The following is a 25,022-nucleotide window of genomic DNA, read 5'->3' as shown; positions in this document are numbered from 1 at the left end:
AGGGCAAGCGAGCTCCTGTAAGGCATAGTGTGCCAATTCAGGCCAGGTGTCCAGTTTAGAGGTCCAATAGTCAAAGCGGAATGACCTGTGAGGGAGAACATCAATATGGGAGGAGAAGCAGTTTGTAACCATAGTTGACAACTGCTGTCACTTGTAATCGATGCAGTATTAGCAGTCATGTGAGCGGTACTTGAGGAAACATTCCACAACATGGTCATTAAACCCCTGTCTCCAACGCCACTTTGGCTGTGTGCACCATGAACACCTCTTCCATTGTGCCCACTACAGCTCGTGGGAGAACCAGCACCGCTGCTGTGTGCTGGGAAAGCCTCAAACAAACGGTTTACCAGAGTTGCTTGTTTGTTAGCCAATATTATCTCTAGGTTCTCCTGTGGCATGATGTTGTGTAATTTGCCTTTGTAACGTGGATCGAGGATGCTGGCCAGCCAGTAGTTGTCATCCTTCATCATTTTGGCAATGCGGGGGTCCCTTATTAGGATCCGCAAGGCATAATCGCACATGTGGGCCAATGTTCCAGGTGTCAATAATGCACTGCCACTGCTGGGTGGAGGAGCACTTTCTGGCAAATCCACATCCCTACATTCATGCACAAACACTATACCTGACCTTGGAACGCCAACATTTTCTCTTGCCCCCTTAGAAGCATTTTCTCTTGCCCAAAATAATCATCCCCCTCATCCTCCTCCTCTTCCTCTTCTTCCTCCACCTCGTCCAGGACAGTTCCCTGACCAGACAATGGCTGACTGTCAGCAAGGCTTCCCTCCTCCTCCTCCTCCTGTTCCTCCTCCGCTGCAGACACCAGATCCTTAATGTGCATCAATCTTTGCATGAGCAGACGCATAAGTGGGATGCTCATGCTTATGATGGCGTCCTCTGCGCTTACCAGCCGTGTGCATTCCTCAAAACACTGAAGGACTTTACAGAGGTCTTTCAGCTTTGACCACTGCACGCCCGACAATTCCATGTCTTCCCTCAAACTGCCTGCCCATGTATCCTCCCGCAAATGCATTACAACCTGCCTCTGTTCGCACAGCCTCTCAACCATGTGCAGGGTGGAGTTCCACCTTGTAGCAACGTCTATGATTAGGCGGTGCTTGGGGAGGTGGAGCAATCGATGCAGCTTCTGCATACAAAAGGAGTGGACAGTCTTCGCACCTTATGGAGCAGGGATGTTAACTCTGGATAATTATTAAGGAAGCACTGCACCACCAGGTTCAAAGTGTGAGCCAGGCAAGGTATGTGTGTGAGTTTTGCACGGGCTATGGCTGCCACAAAATTATGGCCATTATCACTGACTACCTTGCCTGGCTCAAGATGAAGACTACCTAGCCATGACTCAGTTTGTCGCTGCAAGTAGTCGGCCAGTACCTACGCGGTGTGTCTGTTGTCGCCCAAAGACATCTTCTTTAACACAGCCTGCTGATGCTTACCACTAGCTGTTTGATAGTGGGACACCTCGTGTGCAACACTGCCCGCTGCAGATGGAGTGCTCGTGTGACTGCGCTCTGTGGACGAGCTTTCGCTTATGGAGGAGGAGGGTCGAAAGACTACAGCCAACTGTTTCCTATACCATGGGCTAGGCAGCACTGTTCCACCACCACGGTCCCCTATGGAGCCTGCATCCACCACATTAACCCAGTGCACAGTTATGGACATGTAATGGCCCTGGCCATGCCTACTGGACCATGCATCTGTTGTGATGTGCACCTTTCCACTCACTGATTGCTTGAGTGCATGGACAATGCGGTCTTTCACATGCAGGTGGAGGGCAGGGATGGCTTTTCGAGAAAAGAAGTGCTGACTGGGTAGGTCATAGCGTGGGACTGCATAGGCCATGAGCTTGCGGAAAGCTTTGCTTTCAACCAAACGGTAGGGCATCATCTCTAATGAGATTAGTTTGGCAATGTAGGTGTTCAAACACAGTGTATGCGGATGAGAGGATCAGTACGTTCTTGGCCTACTCAGAGTGTCTGGTAGGGTGATCTGGATTGGAGAGCTGCATAAGAGGGAAGTAGCGGTGGACCGGACGGAGTGACAGGGGGTTGGTGATGGTATTGGTGGTAATGGCCTAGATTCAGTGTTGGGTTGCAAAACCATTGTGATTCCCTGAGTGCTTTGGCCTTGCGACGACACCTCAACATTTAGTGCTGGTGGTGTGCTTAACTGTGGCGGTGGTCTTACAGTGGGGGAAACAATGGAGCGTTGCTGGCTACCTTCAGTTGGAGCAGGTGCACATGTGCTACCTGAGGTTATGTAGTCCGTCCATGTTTGCAAGTGCATGTTGATTAAATGTCTAAGCATGTAACTGGTATTCAAATTTTGAGTTGTTTACCTCGGCTAAAGGTCCTTCCGCACTTCTTACAGGTAAACTTTGCCTCATCAATAGGATTTTGGACAAAGAAGTACCACACTGCACTCTTCCTACTATGGTATACATTTTCTGGCATTGCACGCTGTGCTAAGTTGACCGTCTGGCCAAGCTGTCCTGCAACTCTTTTAGTTTTTGGTCCACGTTTTTGGACAGCTATGGGCCTGACAGATAACCGCTGCTGCAATGTCAATGCCTGCTGCTGATCCTTCTCCCTATCTGAACTATTGCCAGTGCCACCCTCCTCCCCCAATGGATGCCAATCCGCGTGAAGAACTGGGTCATCCATCACCTCTTCTTCAAAGTCAACTGCACCTTCCTCTTTACCTTCCTCTGTGTCACCGTGTAAGGGGGTATAGTATGCGGGAAGGGGCACCTGAGTTTCATCAGGGTCAGATTCTGGCTCAGTAGACTGCGAGGGCAATGTAGTGCTCTGGATCAATGTACCAGCAGAATCATCTAGCAGTGGCTGTGCATCAGTGCACTCCATGTCAGATTCATCTTGGACTGGGGAATTCAGGATTTGACTGGATAACCCAGGCATGGTATGTGAAAAGAGCTCCATAGAGTAATCTGAAGTGTGGGCTGCCGCATCCTTAGCTTTTGGTGGGGGAGAAAGACACAAGGAAAGGTGTTTTTCCTGACCAGAACCCTGCACTGACGACTCCGTGCTTGCAGGTTTGAAACGTTCAGAAGAGGAGGCAATAGAACTGGTGGCTGTTTCGGTAATGTACGCCAAAACCTGTTCCTGATGCTCTGGCTTTAAAAGCGGTTTTCCTACTCCAAGAAAAGGGAACCTTACTGGCCTTCTTGGGCCAGACGATGATGCAGGCTCCACACCTCCTGCCTTAGCTGCTATTGTGCTTTTGCCAGAACCAGCCGATGCACCACCAGAGTGAGTACCAGCTGCGCCCCCCTGCCCACGTCCGCGGCCTCTTCCACCATACTTCCTCATGTTTGGGAAAATGTACCAAAAATACCAGCAGAGAGATGGTACTGTATGAGGAGCGTCCACCTGTGTAAGATGTATTAAAAAAATTAAACCTTCGTATATATTTTGTTAGTCACTGACGCTCTCCCAGTATGTATTTGACCGTAATCTAACAAGTAGATATACAGAACTGTATCAGAAGTGTACAGCTGTATACGTTTTTTGCATAACTAACAATCTCCATATATGTATTTACGGAGTGTCACACACAGACGCTGACTCTGTATAGATGTGACTGTAATGCAAACGGCAGATATACAATACTGTTTGAGAATCGGACAGCTCTGTACGGTGTCTGTATGGAAAATTGTCAGTCTCCGACTATTTTTATACGGATACTGTGTAAAATGAGGATGAATGAACTCATGGAGATCAACATCCAACACTGCGGAGACACCATCACGTTTCTCAACGCAGTGATTCTAGAGCAATGCCCCCATCCCTTATGGGAAATATGTAAAAATATGCAAAACACAAGCCGCGGAGACACCATCACATGTTTCTCAATGCAAGCAATGACTAGCCAGGTCTTTCACCGGGAAGGAACAACCACGGGAAGGGCAGTCTCCAATGAAGGAAACCACCTTTGCCAAAGCATGGTATCCATCCACAGACAGCTGTTTTGGGGTATTGTCCCTCATCAGTGTGGAGTAGGAAACTGGCCAGTAGGAGCAATGCCTAGTAGAAGACTGTGAAAAATGAGGATGAATGAACTCGTGAAGATCAACATCCAACACTGCGGAGACACCATCACATGTTTCTCAACGCAGTGATTCTAGAGCAATGCCCCCATCCCTTATGGGAAATATGTAAAAATATGCAAAACACAAGCCGCGGAGACACCATCACATGTTTCTAAACGCAAGCAATGACTAGACAGGAGGTCTTTCTTGTGTTTTGCATATTTTATACGGAGTGACACACGCTGTCTCTTTATAGTTTTGAGCGTAATCAAACAGCAGATATACGAAACTGTTTGAAAAGCGGACAGCTCGAGAAGGTGTAGGTCTGGAAAAATGGAAAATCTCGGTTTGTTTTTCCAGAGTTACACACAGATAGCTTGTATTTGTCAGTGATACCAGCCAGTACACGGTAGTGTGTGAGGAGTGTACACCGCTATATGGTGTGTGAAAAAATGAACGCTCGGTAACTCACCAGAACAAATTAAAAGTTGGAGTGCTTTGAAAAAAGCAGTTTGAGCAGCAGTGTGCACACAGCAACGCAGCTATCAGGTAGCCTTAAAAGGCAGCCTAATCACCACCAGCGCTGCTGCACACAACAAAAATCCTCCCCTTTCACTGCACACTAACTGTACAGTGAAAAGCGCTATCAGCAGAAGCAATTTTTTTTTTTCCCTGCCTAACGCTCTCCCTTATTCAGAATCAGCAGCAGCACCTCTCCTTATTCGAAGATCGGCAGAAGTAAGATGGCGGTCGGTGGTCATGGCCTTTTGTAGCCACTGTGACGCCACACAAAGCCAGCCAATCACTTTAATGCCCTTCTCTAAGATGGTGGTGGCCGCTGTGCATGTCATCGCGTTGCCCACAGTATGCGTCCTCCATCATTGGCTGAGAAAAGGCGCTGGAAGCATTATTTGAAACGCGACTTTGGCGCTTGGCTCGGCGACCTCATGGCCGACCTCACGCTATGGATGGGTTTCGATCGGCGAAACCTGACCTTAGTTAAAGTCGGTGATTTTTTAATTTTACCGACCCGTTTCGCTCACCTCTAGTTAATACAAATAAAGTTTTCTGCTACAGATGGATCTGGATAAGTTGGAAACTTGGGTCGAAAGGTGGCAGATGCAGTTTAACAACAATAAATGTAAGGTTATACACATGGGAAGAAGGAATCAATATCACCATTACACACTGAACGGGAAACCACTGGGTAAATCTGACATGGAGAAAGACTTGGGGATCCCAGTTAATGATAAACTTACCTGGAGCAGCCAGTGCCAGGCAGCGGCCGCCATGGCAAACAGCATCATGGGGTGCATTAAAAGAGGTCTGGATACACATGATGAGAGCATTATACTGCCTCTGTACAAATCCCTGGTTAGACCGCACATGGAGTACTGTGTACAGTTTAGGGCACCGGTGCTCAGGAAGGATATAATGGAACTAGAGCGAGTACAAAGGAGGGCAACAAAATTAATAAAGGGGATGAGGAAACTACAATACCCAGAGAGATTAGCAAAATTAGGATTATTTAGTCTAATAACCATGTATAAGTATATAAGCGGACAATACAAATATATCTCCAAGGATCTGTTTATACCAAGGAATGTAATTGTCACACGGGGGCATTCTCTGCATCTGGAGAAGAGAAGGTTTTCCCGCCAACATAGAAGAGGATTCTTTACTGTTAGGGCAGTGAGAATCTGGAATTTCTTGCCTGAGGAGGTGGTGATGGCAAACTCAGTTGATGGGTTCAAGAGAGGCCTGGATGTCTTTCTGGAGCGTAGCAATATTGTATCTTACAGTTATTAGGTTCTTTAGAGGACGTAGATCTGAGGATGTATTCTGATGGAATATAGGCTGAACTGGATGGACAAATGTCTTTTTTCGGCCTTGCTAACTATGTTACTATGTATGATACTATGCTTATGTGAACATGGGTCAAAACTGGTTCCATGTTCACACCATCTCAGAAATTACAGCCAACAATCAAATTTGTCATTTAGGCTACTAATAAACCTTAAAGTAAACCTGTCAGCAGGACTGTGCACAGTAACCTACAGACAGTGTCAGGTTGGCACCATTATACTGATTAAACCCATACCATGGTTGATGAAATCCATCTTGTGGTTGCTTAATTTTTATTTGTAGTTTTGAGTTAATGAAATTCTCGTGACCTGCTCCCTATTTTACATACTGTATGTCTTATTTTTTTAGGAAAGAAAAATACATTTATACATTCATCAAGCAGGTTCCTGCGCTAGAGCAAAAAAACCTGACCAGCACCTCCATATAGTATGGACAGGTGCCTAGTGCAATTAATACATAACTTGCAAAAAGGAGGAACGCAGCAGCACTCTGTAGAGACCAATACATATGCGAACACAAAATCTTTCATAATTGCTGAGTAAACTGTAATAAAAAGTGAAAAAAAAATTTTGATGGGCTCTACAGAGTGCTGCTGTGTTCTTCCTTTGTCCGGATCTATAATATCCATGTTTTCATTTTATTTAGTCATTTAAATTTGTTTAGAAAAAAAAAATTCTTCCTCAAAATGGCGCCGGCTGAGCCAGCGCAGTAGCATCTATCACGTTCTGAGATAGGCTACTGCGCACGTGTGGCCGCCGCCATTTTGAGGAGGGATTTTTTTTTTTGAATGAAATTTATATTACTAAATAAAATGAAATTTTGGAGATCATAGATCCTATCATGCTTGATTGCCGTCGCCTGCGTGATAAATGTTTTTTTTTTCCAAAACAATAAGACATGCAATAAGTAAATACGGGGCAGGTCAGTGATAGATCAGTGACCTATCAGAAGCCTTACTGATGAGCACCACATGAAGACCCCCACAGGCCGACCCAGAGCACGAGCATATCATTAACTGAAAACTACAAATACAGATTAAACAACAACCACAAGAAGGATTTAATCAACCGAAGCATCATTTTAATCAGTATAACAACGCTGACCTAACACTGTCTGTAGGTTACTGTGCACAATTCTGCTGAAAGCTTCCCTTTAATGTTGAAAAAAAATAGACTGGAACATTTTGGGATCAGCCGGAGCAACATTGAAACTCATAATGTCCATTGATCAATCTGTCATGGTCACTGAACTCAAAAAATGATTATCTTGACATAAGACGAAAAGTTAAGCAAATGTGTATTGCACGTAGGACATATAAATTACAAGAAGAGCAGTTATCCTATAATCCAATAATCCACTGTTGCACACAGTTCTGCTTTTACATACCTAGTGTCTGTCCAGCCAGTACTCGTCCATTCTCCCCAAGAACAGCACCTCTCGCATGTCTCTCATTCAGATACTGTACGAAAGCATATCCTTTATGCACTGAGCAGCCAACCACGCGGCCATATTTAGAGAAGATGGACTCCACATCACTCTTCTTCACCACGGCTGTGTTTAGGTTGCCAATGAAGACTCTTGAATTCAGGGACTTGGGATCATTTTTGTTGGTGATGTTGCTTGTAGCGGCTTTCAGGGACATTTTCTCCCCGGAGGCTGAAAATACAATGATGTTGATTTAGTGGCAGGAATAGTGATGTATGTATTATTACATATAGTTTATTTGCCCCGACCAAGTATTGAGTGTATTTACTGAATATACATTTCAGTAGGTCAACATTTCTGATTTTAAAATCATTTTTCAAGCCGGTGTTATAATGTATTCTAATTTACTGAAATAATGACTTTTGGGTTTTCATTGGCTGTAAGCCATAATCATTAACATTTACAGAAATAAACATTTGAAATAGATCACTGTGTTTGTAATGACTCTATATAATATAGGAGTTTCACCTTTTGTATTGAAGAACTGCAATAAATTAACTTTTTGATTATATTCTTTTGTGAGAAGCACCTGTATGTTTGCTGAACTATTCAGGTAGTCCCAGCTTTAGCTTGAGTAAACCTGGTCTGGACAGGTGAAGATATCTAGGCATTACTGGTGGTTGCTCTGTGATAGTTGTGTGCGGTTTTTGGTGAAAACCTTTTTATTTCCCGTTTAGTGTTTCATGTAGTTTTTTTTTGCCTCGTTGGCTTCTTACTCTTGTTCCCTAGTGTTTATTCCCATGTGAGTTCTGTGTGACTGAACTTCTGTTTTTCCCTGTCTGTCTTTTCTGTGTTAACCCTTTCACCTCTGCTCCTTAATCCCTGGGTGGAGGAGGGGATCAGATTAGTTTGGTGCAGGAGAATAGCGAGGTACAAGACCCAGGCATTCCTGCCATCAGGGGTAATATTGGTGATCCTAAAAATAAATATTTAGTTTCACTCATTGTTCAAAAGCCATTACTTCTTCACTTTCAAAACAATACACTTGTTTTGCCTCCATCAAAAGGTATATGTTTTGTATAGGTTATGAAAAAGCTATCACTACTTCATTTAGCAAAAAATTAAGCTCTTGATACTTCTGAATTTTTGCACTTTCCGTTTTAAAAAAACACAGATTCTTCCAGTTGCCCTGACTGCATATAAACACCAGCAAAGTAAGCAAAAAGATAATTTTTGAGCAGCTTATATAATTTACATTGCCTACAAAACATGAAACGGCTATGTGTGGTTAAATAGGCTGCTAATTATCACCAGTTACCATCTATTTTTCACAGCCAGATAGGATGAGGTCATTGGACATTAATAAGACTGTGTTTGCATTGCAGTGCTCAAAATGGGTCCAATACAGACCTAGGAGACCTTTGTCATGCACATATTTTACAGTCAATTAGAGGCTTTTCAATATTGCAATTTGCTGCAAATTTATTTTTCCCAAATTGAATTTTTGGGGAAAATGCATCGAAGCCTGTGAATTCAAATTTCAAATGATCCGCTCAACTCTAATTATAATTCTTCACTAGATTTGTTTTGCAACATGTAAATGTACAGGTTTTTTAAAACCCATTTAAAATAGCCAGGCTGGTTTGGGCCCCATAAAAGCCCCCTGGGTACCTAACCCTTTATAAATATCCATTGTGACCTAATGTATGTTTATTTTTAATTAATGTAGTTACATTTCTACTGCATCATAATAACACAGTGTACATGGAAATCACAGTTGGAACTAGGGAAAAGGCATATCAAGGTGGGAATCTTAAAGTGTATCTGTCACCAGATTTCACAATACAAAATATTATTATATTGATCTCTTAGACTTTATGACGCTAATGTGCTTTCAACATCCATGTCATAAAGGCAGATAAAGGATGAGCATTTGTGCTAATTTTATAAGTGCAAGAAAAGCTTAAAAAAAGAAAATGCAGCCATTCTGTTATTAATTTTCTAAGTAAGTACTTATCAGCCTTATGTCTAAGAGATCTATTAATGTATACAGATGGTACTATGAAATCTTGTGACCGATCCTCTTTAAAATCTTCAGCTTTGAAAAGGATTTGTTTATTGCCATTGATCCTATACATTGAAGTATTTTAGATGTCTATGCTCCCTCTTTTTATGGTATAAGATGTCACGGGTTTACTGCAACTGAAAGGGGCCAGAAGACGGCAGCGTCTGATTTCACGCACTTGTACACTTATTAGAACCACTTCTTCATATTAAATGGTGCTGGTTTCTGTTAGCAGTGCAGGGGTTAAACTGTTCATCTTAGAGTCTCTGAAGCGTTCCTGCTTGGATGTTCTCAGCAGTCCAATCCTCTCTTCTATATACTCGCCTCTGGCAATCTGGATTGCCAGTGTTAGTCTTAAGGCCCTGTTACACATAACGATGTCCCAGCGATCCCACCAACGATCAAAAAACGGCCCAGGATGATCCTGCACGATCAGCGATACCCGGCAGGGGGGCCGGTCACTGATTCATGTCACACACAGCGATGTCGCTGGCGAGATCGCTGTGGCGTCACAAAATCAGAGATCTCGCTGGCGAGATCGCTGTGTGTGACGGGGCCTTTACGCTGCCTGATGTGGCATGCTGGAGTCGTTTTTTGGTAGATGCATTTTGAGTGTTTATCTGTGACTGTTGCTTGGTCTTTTGGCTATGTGCAATTCTTCACCCTCTCCTATTTGAGTTATATTCCTATTCTCCATCGGTGTTCCCCTCTGTAGTCTATGAGTGAATATTTGTTTGTTTGGTATTTCATTTATCCCTGTATGTTCACCCTTGTTAGTCTGGTTTGTGTATGCACATTCAATATTACTCCCGCTTTCCTGGGTTGGGAAGGGAGACAGATATAGGGCTGATTCATGAGTTCAGCAAGGTACATGGCCCCAGCGTCTTCACCATCAGAAGTAGTCTGGGGAGCAGAGATAACTAAGGTGTCCCTAGTGTTAGTTTCAGGGAAGGAGCCCCTGGCCCCAGGTATTCCGACAACAGAGTTGTGACATAAGAGTTTTGACAGGAAATGTTGCATTCCAGAATTTTACACCATATTATTAGACAGATGCATTAATAGATAATCTTGATGCCTTTTCTTACATCAGTTGCATATATAATACAGATGTGGGATATGGGATAGGATACATAAATAATTTGTGTAGACTTAGACGCCCTGTTAGCTATCGCTTATATATATTGTGTAAACTCCTGCAAAAAGGTACACAATGAAACATAAAGTTGAAAGGAGAAATTTACACACACACTATAAAAAGACACATATGGATGTTTTTCTAATATCTGACATGAAATCAGAATAAACCTTTCCCGTTTTAGGTCAATTAGGATTACCATAATTATTAATATTTGCCAAATGCCAGAATAATTAGTGATAGCAAATGTTTTAAGGCATTACTAACTGCAAAGTCAAAAGTTTACATACACTAAGATTACTATGCTTTAAAACAATTCTGGTTTAATTCTGGTATTATGATGTCATGTGTTTGGAAACTTTTTTTTGAAACATGTGAGTTAAACAGAGACACACCTGTGCATGTATTTTAATGCACACCTGAAACACACTGCTTCTTTGTGCCAAGATATCAGGAAGAGAATTGTGGACTTGCACACGTCTGGCTCTTTCTTGGGTACAATTTCAAGATACCTGAAGGTGCCTAGTACATCTGTACAAAAAATTATACCCAAGTACAAATAATATGTGAATGTCCAGCCATTATACCGCTCAGGAAGGAGATGGATTCTGTGTTCCAGAGATTTACGTGCTTTGGTCCAACATGTGCATATCAATCCAAGGACAAAGGCAAAATAACTTTTGAAGATGATGGTGGAAGCTGGTAAGATTGTGCTAATATGCACAGTGAAACGAGTACTTCATCAACATGGGCTAAAAAGCTACTCTGACAAAAAGAAACCATTGCTCCAAAAGAAACATAAAAAGCCAGATTAATGTTTGCAAATGCACACAGGAACAAAACCTTAATTTTTGGAGACAAGTTCTGTGGTCTGATGAAACTAAAATTGACCTTTTTGGGCATAATGACCATCATTATGTTTGGAGGAAAAAGGGCGAAGCTTGGAAGCCTAAGAACACCATTCCAACTGTGAAACACGGGGGGTGACACTATCATTTTGTGGGGTTGTTTGCTGCAGGAGGGACTGGTATACTTCACAAAAACAGATGGCATCATGAGAAAAGAAGATTATGTGGCAATATCTCAAGGCATCAGCCAGGAAGTTAAAGCTTGGGCAGAAATGGGTCTTCCAAATGAACAATCACTCGAAGCATACTGCCAAAATGGTAACAAGTGGCTTAAGGATAACAAAGTCAATGTTTTGGAGTGGCCATCACAAAGCTCAGATCTCAGTCCTATTGAAAAGGTATGGGCAACACTGAAAAGGCAGGTGCGGACAAGGCGACTGACAAAAGTGGATCAGATACACCAGTTTTGTCAGGAGGAATGGGCCCAAATTCCGACAAACTATTGTGAGAAGCTTGTGGAAGGTTATCCCAAATGTTTGACCCAAGTCATTCAGTTTAAGGGCAATGGTACCAAATACTAATGGAATGTAAACTTTGGAAAGTAAACTTTGAACTTTGCAGTAAGTAATAAAAATGCCTTAAAACATTCTCTCTCTCATTATTCTGTCATTTGGCAAATATTAATAATAGGTAATCTTAACTGACTTAAAACTGGAAAGGTTTATTCTGATTTCATGTTAGAGATTGAGAAAAACATGCAAATTTGTCTTTTTGCATAGTAGATGTAAATGTCTGGTTTCAACTGTACTATTTTTTGTTATTTATCTCATATGAAACTTTGGTTAGAAATAAAACAAAACATGTGTGACTGTATGGGCACATAATAGACTATCAATGGCATACTACGGCTATGCCATGTTCACAAGCTTTTTAAGGTGTTCCCTGTGAATGCACAGTATATTTTAGAAACCACTCATTACTATACAGCTGCTAATTTTGATAATGAAGCAATATGACTGCAATGCTGTAAGTAGTGGTCCACCAAACATTGCTGCTGAGGCATACAGTTGAAAAGGAAATGTAGGAGGTTAACCACTGTGTCAAAGAAAACAACTGAGACGGACCCAAAGTATTAGTAGTGAAGGTGGCTGATTAAAACTTACTGAAATCTGTAATTGAGGTCTTGTGTGTGGAAGTGGCTCCTGGCCTTGAAGTTGATCATTATTTGTTTTTGCTAGATAAACAATTTCAGAATGTAACTCTCATTATTGCAGATTATAGGCTTCATTCTCCATGATATTGCCAGCTTACAATGTTATAAATATTTTATATGACTGTATTATCGCAGATTAATATACAGCCTAGATAAGACCTGCTTTATCCATGACTAGACTCCGCGTCCAGCACTTAGTGGGTAAAAAAGCTGCAGCAAACGGAACCTGCGCTGGCTTACAAAGAAAGACATACTTTAGTGTGGGCAACCCAAAAAAATCATGTAAATAATGAAAAGCAGCCATATTGGATGTCACTTCTCAGAAACTATTGTTTGTTTTATTTTTTCTTTTAATAAACTTAGTGACAAAACCAAGGTTGTCCTTTAGTTTCTGAGCTGCTGGTCCACAAGTGACAATATGGCTCCACCACAGTTAAATAAAAAATAGCCAATATCCCTTAATGCAAAAGGACCCTATTGGCAAAACTTTGCTCCTGCTCTAACTTCTAATTCATTAATAGATTGCCATTTTTAAGTTTTGGGTGCAAATTTTCATTTAATGCAATTTTTTTTCTTCACTTTGCATATTAATTGGATGATTTTGGGCACACGGCCACTGATCAGAGTAGTCAGTGAATAAAACTATTAAAAAGTACCTTTAACTACATTTTTCAAGATAAGTTGGACATGTGTCCAGTTGCTAAAGAGTGGATAAAATTTTTTTTTTTTACTTTTGCCTCTCTCCTTAGGATATCAATTGGTGTTTGAGACACCTTTCACAGAGGTTTAGGAGGTAAAGTCTCTCTTTGAGAAGAGCGTCAAGCCGGTGTAGGGAAAATTAAAAGATAGGCAGCACACCACACACTTTTGAAAAGCTTTTTTCTAATGCAGAAATTTATAGAAAAAAAACTGGAAAAAAATTCAAAAATGTTAAAATTACAATTTCAAAAATTTTAAAAATGCTCAAACTTATCAAACAAGTCACAAGAAAGCACAATGTTTTGCTCTCATCTTTTTAGTTTGAACTTTCACAAGCTTCATTTAAACCCCATGAACACATCCCATCCACAAATTTTTGAAAAATTGATTTTCTGGAAGAAAAAATAAGGAAATCATACAAACTCCATATAGATGTTGCTCTCGATGGGATTTGAATCTTGAATATCAGGGCCACAAAGCAAAAGTGCCAACCAATCATTTCTAATAGGGCTGCATTTCTTACAAGGTAGGGTAGAATGCGTATGTAAAGGTGGAGAAGATGGCGTAACAGCCTCTCTGAAGACCACTGTTGTTTTATCATGTGTGATCTTTACTTTATGGGGTGTTTGATCCTCATGGAGGCTGGATTTTCCTGCTTGTCAAAGGTGACAGGGATAACTGTAGGGTCTTTCCATAGGTAGGGAGTAGTAGATGTGCACTAGTGTTTTAGTTCCTATTTTTTAGAGAAGTGTAGAGAGAACTAGAGAGTTCCTCAGAGAGTTTTGGCATCACTGGGTGTGTGTGTAGATACAGACATGTAAGTGGGCACATTTCGGCAAGCAATCTACAGTGGTGGCAGCTATGCTCTTAGCAGGCAATTTGGGGCAACTAAGAAGGAAGTTTTAAAGCAAATCTCAGTGTTTGTCAGACCGGGAGGTCTTAGTGAAAGAATACGGGATCAGCCAGACTGGGGCATGTCAGTAAGGTGGTATCTAGTGAGAGATCCCTTACTCCGTTCACAAGAGTGCAGCTAGGGTGCAGTGATACAGCATAACACATTGATCCTTGTGGTCCTGTACCACCATAAACTGTTGTGAATATGCAACACTCTCCACAAGTATTGTGCCACCATCCATAACACCTACGAATGTGCCTCTGTGTTGAGAAGAATAGAAAGTGAGAAAGTCAAGCATTGTTCCTGCTACCAGTTGTATATACAGTATTTTTCAACCTCAATAAACAAGACTTTTTTTTGCAAACCCGACTGCTCTTCACCATGAGGTTAAAGGGCTCTGGTGCCGCACAACTTGTGCCAAAATATAATGATGTTCATAAACATGAAGGTGTCTGCAACGGCATGCACAAACCCAGGGAACCCTATGTAAGGTGTTTAGAGAGGTGAAAATAGATGTCAGCCAAAATCCCCCTTACAGATACATATGTATTATGTATTACGTCTGTATTACTTCATATGGTTTTAACCATAGATATAATAAAGCTGTATGTATGAAATGGTTACCAAAAAAGACACTTTCTTTATCATGGAATGAACTGCTGTCTTGCATTTTTACCCATTGCCTCAGTAATAAAAATAAGTCATTTGCTGACCTCGGAATAGGCAGATATTGTTACTCTAAGCAAGAGACAACCTTGTCATGACCGCGTTCTGCTTATTAAGAAAATTAAAACTGTTACAATGAGCAATTTATTAAAACAGAAAGGAAGGCAAATGATTAAATTTTGGGCTCGGTCTGAATGTGTCAGTCATCAATTAGGCATAAAAAACACTCGGTGAACTGATGGCTTGTTAAATGAAAATCATTTCCTGACAAGAGGCAATGCTTTTAGAAATGTATTATTAAATCACCCAATTATGGGATTTCTACTGATGAATGAGAGACACTGATCTGTGCAGTGTGTGCCTGCAATGTATCTGCAGTAGGAGGAGTACACAATACAATGTATAGTGCATGTATAAAAGACATTTGGACATCTACTCAATGTTATAAATAGACTTTATGAGGATGAGCATTTGTGGGCGCTGATACCAATGCAGACTTAATGTTATTTAATTTTCAATGCACTGTATACAATTTTTGTACCTTCAAAATTTTAGGTAAATATTGAAAAGTTAGCTTTTGACCGGAGCTTTTGATCTCTATATGTCACACTCACAGCTAAATCCTGCTCTGGGCTATTGATTCCATGTGACATTGTAATGGGTACAGTGAAAAAAACTCTATTTACTGGCCAGGTGAGCACCATAAAGTTGTTACCAGGCCAGAAAACCACTGCTACCTGCTATTGAAACTGGACAATTGATGTTGGTAACAATTTTTTATTGGCACTGACAAGTGACAGTAATTTTGCATAAGGCACGCAATCAAGTAATGTCCTATTTGGATCAGAAAATGGGATTATGTCAAGTGCTGAATTGATGCCAGCAGAGATTATAGCAGGCAAGGCAGCAGAGATGGCAAGACCCTCACATTAGCAGGTAGACATGCACGCACTGCTCTCTCGGAATTATAAAGTGCTAACAGTACTATGGTACCTCTAATATGAGACTATTAGTCTGATATTATGTCGATATAACTTGTACATGGTTCTGCGCCAGGTTTTTTAAAGTAGGGTCCGTTTTACTAGCTATGGCAGTATTACAATATTTTATTGAATTTTTTCTTATCTCCTCGAGTTAAATGGTGGCCAATTACCATGATTAATAATAAATTTATTAATTAGTAGTTTTCAGATCCAAGTGGCATTGCACACTCCAAAATCACACCCCATTTTATCCATGTATCCCCAGCCAGTGTTTTTGAGTTGGAAATGCAGTAAATTTATATGGAGCTGGGAAGATCCTTACATCATTTCTTTACTGTAAATTCATGTTCACGTGCACTGGATACATTGTGCCAACATTGCAAACGCATTGCAATTTTTAGTCACTATCTACGAAAAAAACATTGCAGGATGGTAAGGCTGCCCCATGCTCTTTGTCAATGGACTTGTGGAAGTTACCTAATTTGTAAGGCCACCTGTAGATCATCTCTTGATATTGATCATAGGTATGTGCCACAGATACTACGTTACTATTAATATTAACACCGCAAGCAAGGTCCCCAAGAAAAGCATTCACAATTGCTGAGTATAATGTATCTTAGTTTGCTTTGAGACTTCCATTTTTTTTGGCATTGAAAAAGCTCTTCAAGCTCATGGCACTATGAGGTGGCTGTAGTATGTCATCCAAGTCAGACTTGAAATGATAGTTATTTTTATATGCTATTCATTACACATTTGGCTCCTTTAATGATTAACTTTTTCTCTATACTCTAACAAGCTCTTAATGAGATGGTGGATTAAAGAAAAGTATTGCTACTCAGTTGATTCTGCCACGTATATTTCAGACATTTATGACCAGATGTTTTCAATTCTCTATGAAATGCATAGGATAGTTAATGCATTGCTGCTTTCATACTTACATACATACTTAAGCAGTGTGTTTAATGTAGATGTAATGTACATCTATATAGAGTAACCGGTTTGCATTAGTACACCAGCTTCATTGAAGTTCAGGGGTGCATATTGTAACTCCAAGTGACTTGTATGGAATTTAAGGGACAAAAGAAAATCATGCAAAGTTCAATCGATGGGTAAATGTAGCTACACCACCTATGTATAAGCTTTGAATTTTGAGGATAACTGCACTAGTGTTTCCTGCATCAACAACTAATCCAAAATTAAATATTCTTCCCTATAGTGCTCAGTGCAGATATGCACCCCCGGAAGAAGCAAGGCGAAACAAGCATTGTGGTGGAGGGACACAGTGCCTGGGACTCACTGTGTTACAGCAATTTGCCTTGCATAAAGTAATTGTACCTATTGATACACATGTCAACTCAGACTGCACATGTTGTAGGCTCTGGCAGGTTTTTTCTAAGGTGATGTAAGTTTATTCTAATGATAGAAGAGTCTATGATTAATACATTTACAGTGGGGAAAAAAAGTATTTAGTCAGCCACCAATTGTGCAAGTTCTCCAACTTAAAAAGATGAGAGAGGCCTGTAATTGACATCATAGGTAGACCACAACTATGAGAGTCAAAATGAGAAAACAAATTCAGAGAATCATCTTGTCTGATTTGGCAAGATTTATTTTTGCAAATTATGGTGGAAAATAAGTATTTGGTCACTTAAAAACATGCAAGATTTCTGGCATTCACAGACCTGTAACTTCTTCTTTGAGAGGCTCCTCTGTTCTCCACTCATTACCTGTAGTAATGGCACTTGTTTGAACTTGTTATCAGTATAAAAGACACTTGTCCACAACCTCAAACAGTCACACTTCAAACTCTACTATTGTGAAGACCAAAGAGCTGTTGAAGGACACCAGAATCAAAATTGTAGCCCTGCACCAGGCTGGGAAGACTGAATCTGCAATAGGCAAGCAGCTTGGTGTGATGAAATCAACTGTGGGAGCAATAATAAGAAAATGGAAGATATACAAGACCACTGATAATCTCCCTCGATCTGGGGTTCCACTCAAGATCTCACCCCGTGGCGTCAAAATGGTCGCAAGAACGGTGAGCAAAAATCCCAGAACCACACAGGGGGACCTAGTGAATGACCAGCATACAGCTGGGACCACTGTAACAAAGGCTACCATCACTAACACACTTCGCCGCCAGGGACTCAGATCCTGCAGTGCCAGACATGTCCCCTTGCTTAAGCCAGTACATGTCCGAGCCTGTCTGAAGTTTGCTAGAGAGCAAAGTATTGGGAGAATGTCATATGGTCTGATGAAGCCAAAGTAGATCTGTTAGGTAGAAACAAAACTCGTTTGGAGGAGAAAGAATGCTGAGTTGCATCCAAGGAACCCCATACCTACTGTGAAGCATGGGGGTGTTAACATCATGCTTTGGGGCTGTTTCTCTGCAAAGGGACCAAGATGACTGATCCTTGTGCATGAAAGAATGAATGGGGCCATGTATCGTGAGATTTTGAGTGCAAACCTCCTTCCATTAGCAAGGGCATTGAAGATGAAACATGGATAGGTCTTTCAGCATGATAATGCCAGGGCAACGAAGGAGTGGCTTCGTAAGAAGCATATGAAGGTCCTGGAGTGGCCTAGCCAGTCTCCAGATCTCAACCCTATAGAAAACCTTTGGAGGGATTTGCTGCCCAGTGACAGGCCCAAAACATCACTGCTTTAGAGGATATCTGCATGGAGGAATGGGCCAACATACCACCAACAGTGTGTGCCAACCTTGTGAAGACTTACAGAAAACACTGGACCTCTGTCATTGCCAACAAAAGATATATAACAAAATATTGAGATGAACTTTTGTTAATGACCAAATACTTATTTTCCACCATAATTTTCAAAATAAATCTTGCCAAATCAGACAAGGTGATTTTCTGGATTTCTTTTCTCATTTTGACTTTCATAATTGTGGTCTACCTATGATGTCAATTACAGGCCTCTCTCATCTTTTTAAGTGGGAGAATTTGCACAATTGCTGGCTGACTAAATACTTTTTTTCCCACTGTTTATTGATTTTACACTTAATTAATGGTTCTCTTCTCTTCCTGAGTAAGATGGGCATATTTCAGGATTTTGGTTGTTCTATATTTCACTGAAGTGCCATGTAAAATTTATGAATTATGTGTATACCAACATTTTTGGTAATTTGGTAATAATAGGTAATATTGTTACCTATTTGTGAAAGTTTTTGACAAGTGATATGTTCATGTCTTAGGCTGGTTTCAGATTTGCGGATGTGGACGCATCCGCATACATCCACATGGCCTGCATACTCAATGTTAAAGATAGGTATGCAGGCCACATGCAAATGTAGGCAGAGTTGAATGGAGAAGGTGCGGCAGTGGATGGAGCTTCACGGAGGAACTACGCAGCCCTCCGCAGCTCTGACATCCGCAAATCTGATCCTAGCCTTAGGTGCATCCTAATGAATGCTGAATTCTCACAGCACCAGAATATATTATGGTGTTTTGAATTGTACACTGCCACAAGAAAGAAGCAATAGATCAAAAGGAGAATTTCTCCATATGTAGAACAGCCAAGGGAGCAGCTATAATAAGTGCAGTGGTTGAAATCACACCTGGGCCCTGGAGCCTATGGGTTCCAAAAAGTCCACTTGGTGCATATAAAAAGACCATTACTGTTAAGGAACTGCAATAATTGGAGGCTCTGTTGAAGCCTTTGCATTGGGGCTGCCCGTAGGCTTCAAGTTACACTACTGACAACAGCTACATGTAAGGGAGCTGTTTCCTTGTACATGGCATTAACATGTGTATGAGCACTAAAGCAATATTGCTTGTCTTGTAAATGTATGACATAATGTAAAGAAGAAAAGCTTAAAAGGCATAAAAAGGAGGCGGCATCTTGACTAAAGCCCCCGTTACACACTGCGATATCGCTAGCAATATCGCTGTAAAGTCACCGATTTTGTGACGTAGCAGCGATATTGCTAGCGATATCGCTACATGTGATACTTATCTCCGACCGCTCCCCCGCTGGTTATCGCTGATCGTGCGAGAAGCTCCTGGACCATTCCTCTTCGGCCACTTCCTGCTGGGCTTCCTGTGGCGCCGACGAGCGACGCGTGGACGCGGGCGGGAGGACGTCAGGATCGCCGCGTCTGAGAGGTAAGTAGCAACCCCCGACCACTGCTATGTCGCTGGTGAGATCTGCCTGTGTGGCAGCTCACTAGTGACCACCTAGCGATGCACCAGCGATCCTGACCGCGTCGTATCACTGGTCAGGATAGCTGGTGCATCGCTAGGTGTAACGGTACCCTAACATGCCCGCTACCGTTCTCTGCCTTTACTTGACCTTGCGTTGATATTAAAGCCAGATTCACTGCCTTGTACACATATTGTGCCATGGCACATGCTATATATATGTTAAGGAAATCACTTTTAAAAGGGTACATTAAGGAAGGAATTTGGGAATCATAAATCCTTCTCCCCCCACATATCTAAGATCAATTTAAATTGAATCATGAATATATTGGGCTGTAGTCACAATTCCGCAATCGTTCGCTCCCAATGCTCGTATGAATATTTTATGTGTATGTTTATAGTCATTCATTTTTTAATTTAATAAAATGAGTATATTCATGTCTGTATTCCTACACCTCAGTGCATTATATGAGTGTTTATAGGTAGGAAGGGAAATTGTTAACCCAATGATGTGAAACTCTGTTTATTTGGTCTTAGAGTCATATAACATATCATTGCTCAGGGTTTACCAGCCATACTGGTGTAATGAGGTAGTATGCTACGGCTCCACCATATGCAATCTTATGTTTGCTGATGGCATCCGGCAATTTGCCTTTGTCCTGAGTCTTATCTTAGTAATGAAAAACAGACTGTATTGAATAAAGAGCGCATTTATTGCATACTGCTCTTTCCTTCCATTAAGTATGTTGCATGTGTATGTCTGAAAATAACATCAGACGTTAATAGTACTCGTCTTTTCAGATCTGACGCTTTCTGGAAGCCAAAAGGTTCAGCTTAACCTTCTCTCTAATCTCCATTTCAAAACAAAATATTGTAGACTACAATACCAGTCCAATTAACTAATAATGGGGCTGATTCATGGTTTCCATGGTAACTGCATCTCCATGGTAGAGTGAGGCCTACAGGCTTCATCTGTTTCCACGGTGACATAAATGAGCCTTGTCACTCTTTCACAATGTAGGTTTGTAGTGATATTGCTGCATAATTAATAGACAAGATAATTTGGTAATTACACTCATATCCATACAGCTTAATTATATGATATGCCTTACAGAAGACATGACATTGCCCTTCACTGGTGTAATGATTATATTATACATTCATAATTTTTTTAGCTCTGCTCCTTTTGAAGATATATGCAATACACTGTGTTTGCAGTACAGTGGGTATGGAAAGTATTCAGACCCCTTTAACCCCTTCACCCCCAAGGGTGGTTTGCACGTTCATGACCGGGCCAATTTTTACAATTCTGACCACTGTACCTTTATGAGGTCATAACTCTCGAACGCTTCCATGGATCCCGGTGATTCTGACATTGTTTTCTCGTGACATATTGTACTTCATGATAGTGGTAAAATTTCATTCAAATAACTTGCGTTTATTTGTGAGAAAAACGGAAATTTGGCGAAAATTTTGAAAATTTCGCAATTTTCCAACTTTGAATTTTTATGCCCTTAAATCACAGAGATACGGCACACAAAAAACTTGATAACTAACATTTCCCACATGTTTACTTTACATCAGCACAATTTTGGAACCAAAATTTTTTTTTGTTAGGAAGTTATAAGGGTTAAAAGTTGACCAGCGATTTCTCATTTTTACAACACCATTTTATTTTTAGGACCACATCACATTTGAAGCCACTTTGAGGGGTCTATATGATAGAAAATACCCAAAAGTGACACCATTCTAAAAACTGCACCCCTTAAGGTGCTCAAAACCACATTCAAGAAGTTTATTAACCCTTTAGGTGCGTCACAGGAATTTTTTTGAATATTTAAAAAAAAATGAACATCTAACTTTTTTTCATAAAAAAAATACTTCAGGTTCAATTTTTTTTATTTTACCAAGGGTAACAGGAGAAATTGAACTGCAAAAGTTATTGTGCAATTTGTCCTGAGTATGCAGATACCTGATATGTGGGGGGGAACGACTGTTTCGGCGCATGGCAGAGCTCAGAATGGAAGGAGCGCCGTTTGACTTTTTCAATGCAAAATTGGCTGGAATTCAGATTGGACGCCATGTCACATTTGGAGAGTCCCTGATGTACCTAAACAGTGGAAACCCCCTACAAGTGACCCCATTTTGGAAACTAGACCCCCCAAGGAACTTATCTAGATATGTGGTGAGAACTTTGAACCCACAAGGGCTTTACAGAAGTTTATAACGTACAGCGGTACAATTAAAAAATCATATTTTTTCCACAAAAATGATCTTTTCACCCCAATTTTTATTTTCCCAAGGGTAGCAGGACCCTAAAAGTTATTGTGCAATTTGTCCTGAGTACGCTGATACCCCACATGTGGGGGTAAACCACTATTTGGGCGCATGGCAGAGCTCGGAAGGGAAGCAGCGCCATTTGACGTTTTTGGCTGGAATTGAGATCGGACACCATGTCGCGTTTGGAAAACCCCTGATGTACCAAAACAGTGGAAACCCCCCACAAATGACACCATTTTGGAAAATAGACCCCCTAAGGAACTTATCTAGATGTGTGGTGAGAACTTTGAACCCCCATGGGCTTCACAGAAGTTTATAACATAAAGCCATACAATTAAAAAATCATATTTTTTCCACAAAAATGATCTTTTCACCCTCAATTCTTATTTTTCCAAGGGTAACAGGACCCTAAAAGTTATTGTGCAATTTGTCCTGAGTACGCTGATACCCCACATGTGGGGGTAAACCACTATTTGGGCGCATGGCAGAGCTCGGAATGGAAGCAGCGCCATTTGACGTTTTTGGCTGGAATTGAGATCGGACACCATGTCGCGTTTGGAAAACCCCTGATGTACCAAAACAGTGGAAACCCCCCACAAATGACACCATTTTGGAAACTAGACCCCCTAAGGAACTTATCTAGATGTGTGGTGAGAACTTTGAACCCCCATGGGCTTCACAGAAGTTTATAACATAAAGCCGTACAATTAAAAAATCATATTTTTTCCACAAAAATGATCTTTTCACCCTCAATTCTTATTTTTCCAAGGGTAACAGGACCCTAAAAGTTATTGTGCAATTTGTCCTGAGTACGCTGATACCCCACATGTGGGGGTAAACCACTATTTGGGCGCATGGCAGAGCTCGGAAGGGAAGCAGCGCCATTTGACGTTTTTGGCTGGAATTGAGATCGGACACCATGTCGCGTTTGGAAAACTCCTGATGTACCAAAACAGTGGAACCCCCCCACAAATGACACCATTTTGGAAACTAGACTCCCTAAGGAACTTATCTAGATGTGTGGTGAGCACTTTGACCCCCCCAGTGCTTCACAGAAGTTTACAACGCCCGGGCGTGAAAATAAAAAATTCGTATTTTTTCCACAAACATGATCTTTTAGTCACCATTTTTTTATTTTCCCAAGGGTACCAGGAGAAATTGGACCCAAAAGTTGTTGTCCAATTTGTCCTGAGTATGCTGATACCCCATATGTGGGAGAAAACTACTGTATGGGCACACGTCGGGGCTCGGAAGGGAAGTAGTGACGTTTTGGAATGCAGACTTTGATGGAATGGTCTGCGGGTGTCATGTTGCCTTTGGAGAGCCCCTAATGTACCTAAACAGTGGAAACCCCCCACAAATGACACCATTTTGTAAACTAGACCCCCCAAGGAACTTATCTAGATGTGTGGTGAGCACTTTGACCCCCCCAGTGCTTCACAGAAGTTTACAACGCCCGGGCGTGAAAATAAAAAATTCGTATTTTTTCCACAAACATGATCTTTTAGTCACCATTTTTTTATTTTCCCAAGGGTACCAGGAGAAATTGGACCCCAAAAGTTGTTGTCCAATTTGTCCTGAGTACGCTGACACCCCATATGTGGGAGAAAGCTACTGTATGGGCACACGTCGGGGCTCGGAAGGGAAGTAGTGACGTTTTGGAATGCAGACTTTGATGGAATGGTCTGCGGGTGTCATGTTGCCTTTGGAGAGCCCCTAATGTACCTAAACAGTGGAAACCCCCCACAAATGACACCATTTTGTAAACTAGACCCCCCAAGGAACTTATATAGATGTGTGGTGAGCACTTTGACCCCCCCAGTGCTTCACAGAAGTTTACAACGCCCAGGCGTGAAAATAAAAAATTCGTATTTTTTCCACAAACATGATCTTTTAGTCACCATTTTTTTATTTTCCCAAGGGTACCAGGAGAAATTGGACCCCAAAAGTTGTTGTCCAATTTGTCCTGAGTACGCTGACACCCCATATGTGGGAGAAAACTACTGTATGGACACACGTCGGGGCTCGGAAGGGAAGCAGTGACGTTTTGGAATGCAGACTTTGATGGAATGGTCTGCGGGTGTCATGTGCGTTTGGAGAGCCCCTGATGTACCTAAACTATTGAAACTCCCCACAAGTGACCCCATTTTGGACACTAGACCCCCCCACGGAACTTATCTAGATGTGTGGTGAGCACTTTGAACCCCCAAGTGCTTCACAGAAGTTTATAACACTCGGATGTGAAAATAAAAAAATCATTTTTTTCCACAAAAATGATATTTTTGCCCCCAATTTTTTATTTTCCTAAGGGTAACAGGAGAAATTGGACCCCAAAAATTGTTTTGCAATTTGTCCTGAGTAGGCTGCTACCCTACATGTGGGGGTAAAACACTGTTTGGGCGCATAGCAGAGCTTGGAAGGGAAGGAGCACCATTTGACTTTTTCAACTCAGAATTGTCTGGAATTGAGATCAGACGCCATGTTGCATTTGGAGAGCCCCTGATGTGCCCAAACAGTGGAAACCCCCAATTCTAACTCCAACCCGAACCCCAACACGCCCCTAACCCTAGCCCTAACCCTAGCCCTAACCCTAGCCCTAACCCTAGCCCTAACCCTACCCCAACCCTACCCCAACACACCCCTAGCCCTAACCCTAGCCCTAACCCTAATGGAAAAATGGAAATAAATACATTTTTTTTATTTTATTATTTTTCCCTAACTAAG

The 25,022-nt window shown here is 41.4% G+C and overlaps 1 protein-coding gene across 2 annotated transcripts in view; it reads right to left on the bottom strand.

The window, feature by feature from the left end:
* Positions 1–25,022, bottom strand: part of RALY (RALY heterogeneous nuclear ribonucleoprotein) — a 506,407-nt gene that overhangs the window by 142,236 nt on the left and 339,149 nt on the right. For both annotated transcript variants that reach the window (XM_073555403.1, XM_073555402.1), the window contains one exon: positions 7,316–7,585. In XM_073555403.1, the coding sequence (XP_073411504.1) occupies positions 7,316–7,571 (256 nt within the window). In that variant the 5' untranslated portion in view covers positions 7,572–7,585. The remainder of the gene's footprint in view (positions 1–7,315; positions 7,586–25,022) is intronic.

Source organism: Dendrobates tinctorius, unplaced genomic scaffold (genome assembly GCF_039654945.1).
Source record: "Dendrobates tinctorius isolate UK_male_01 unplaced genomic scaffold, ASM3965494v1 ptg000223l, whole genome shotgun sequence".
NCBI classification, from domain to species: domain Eukaryota; kingdom Metazoa; phylum Chordata; class Amphibia; order Anura; family Dendrobatidae; genus Dendrobates; species Dendrobates tinctorius.
This window is presented reverse-complemented; position numbering and strand designations above follow the sequence as displayed.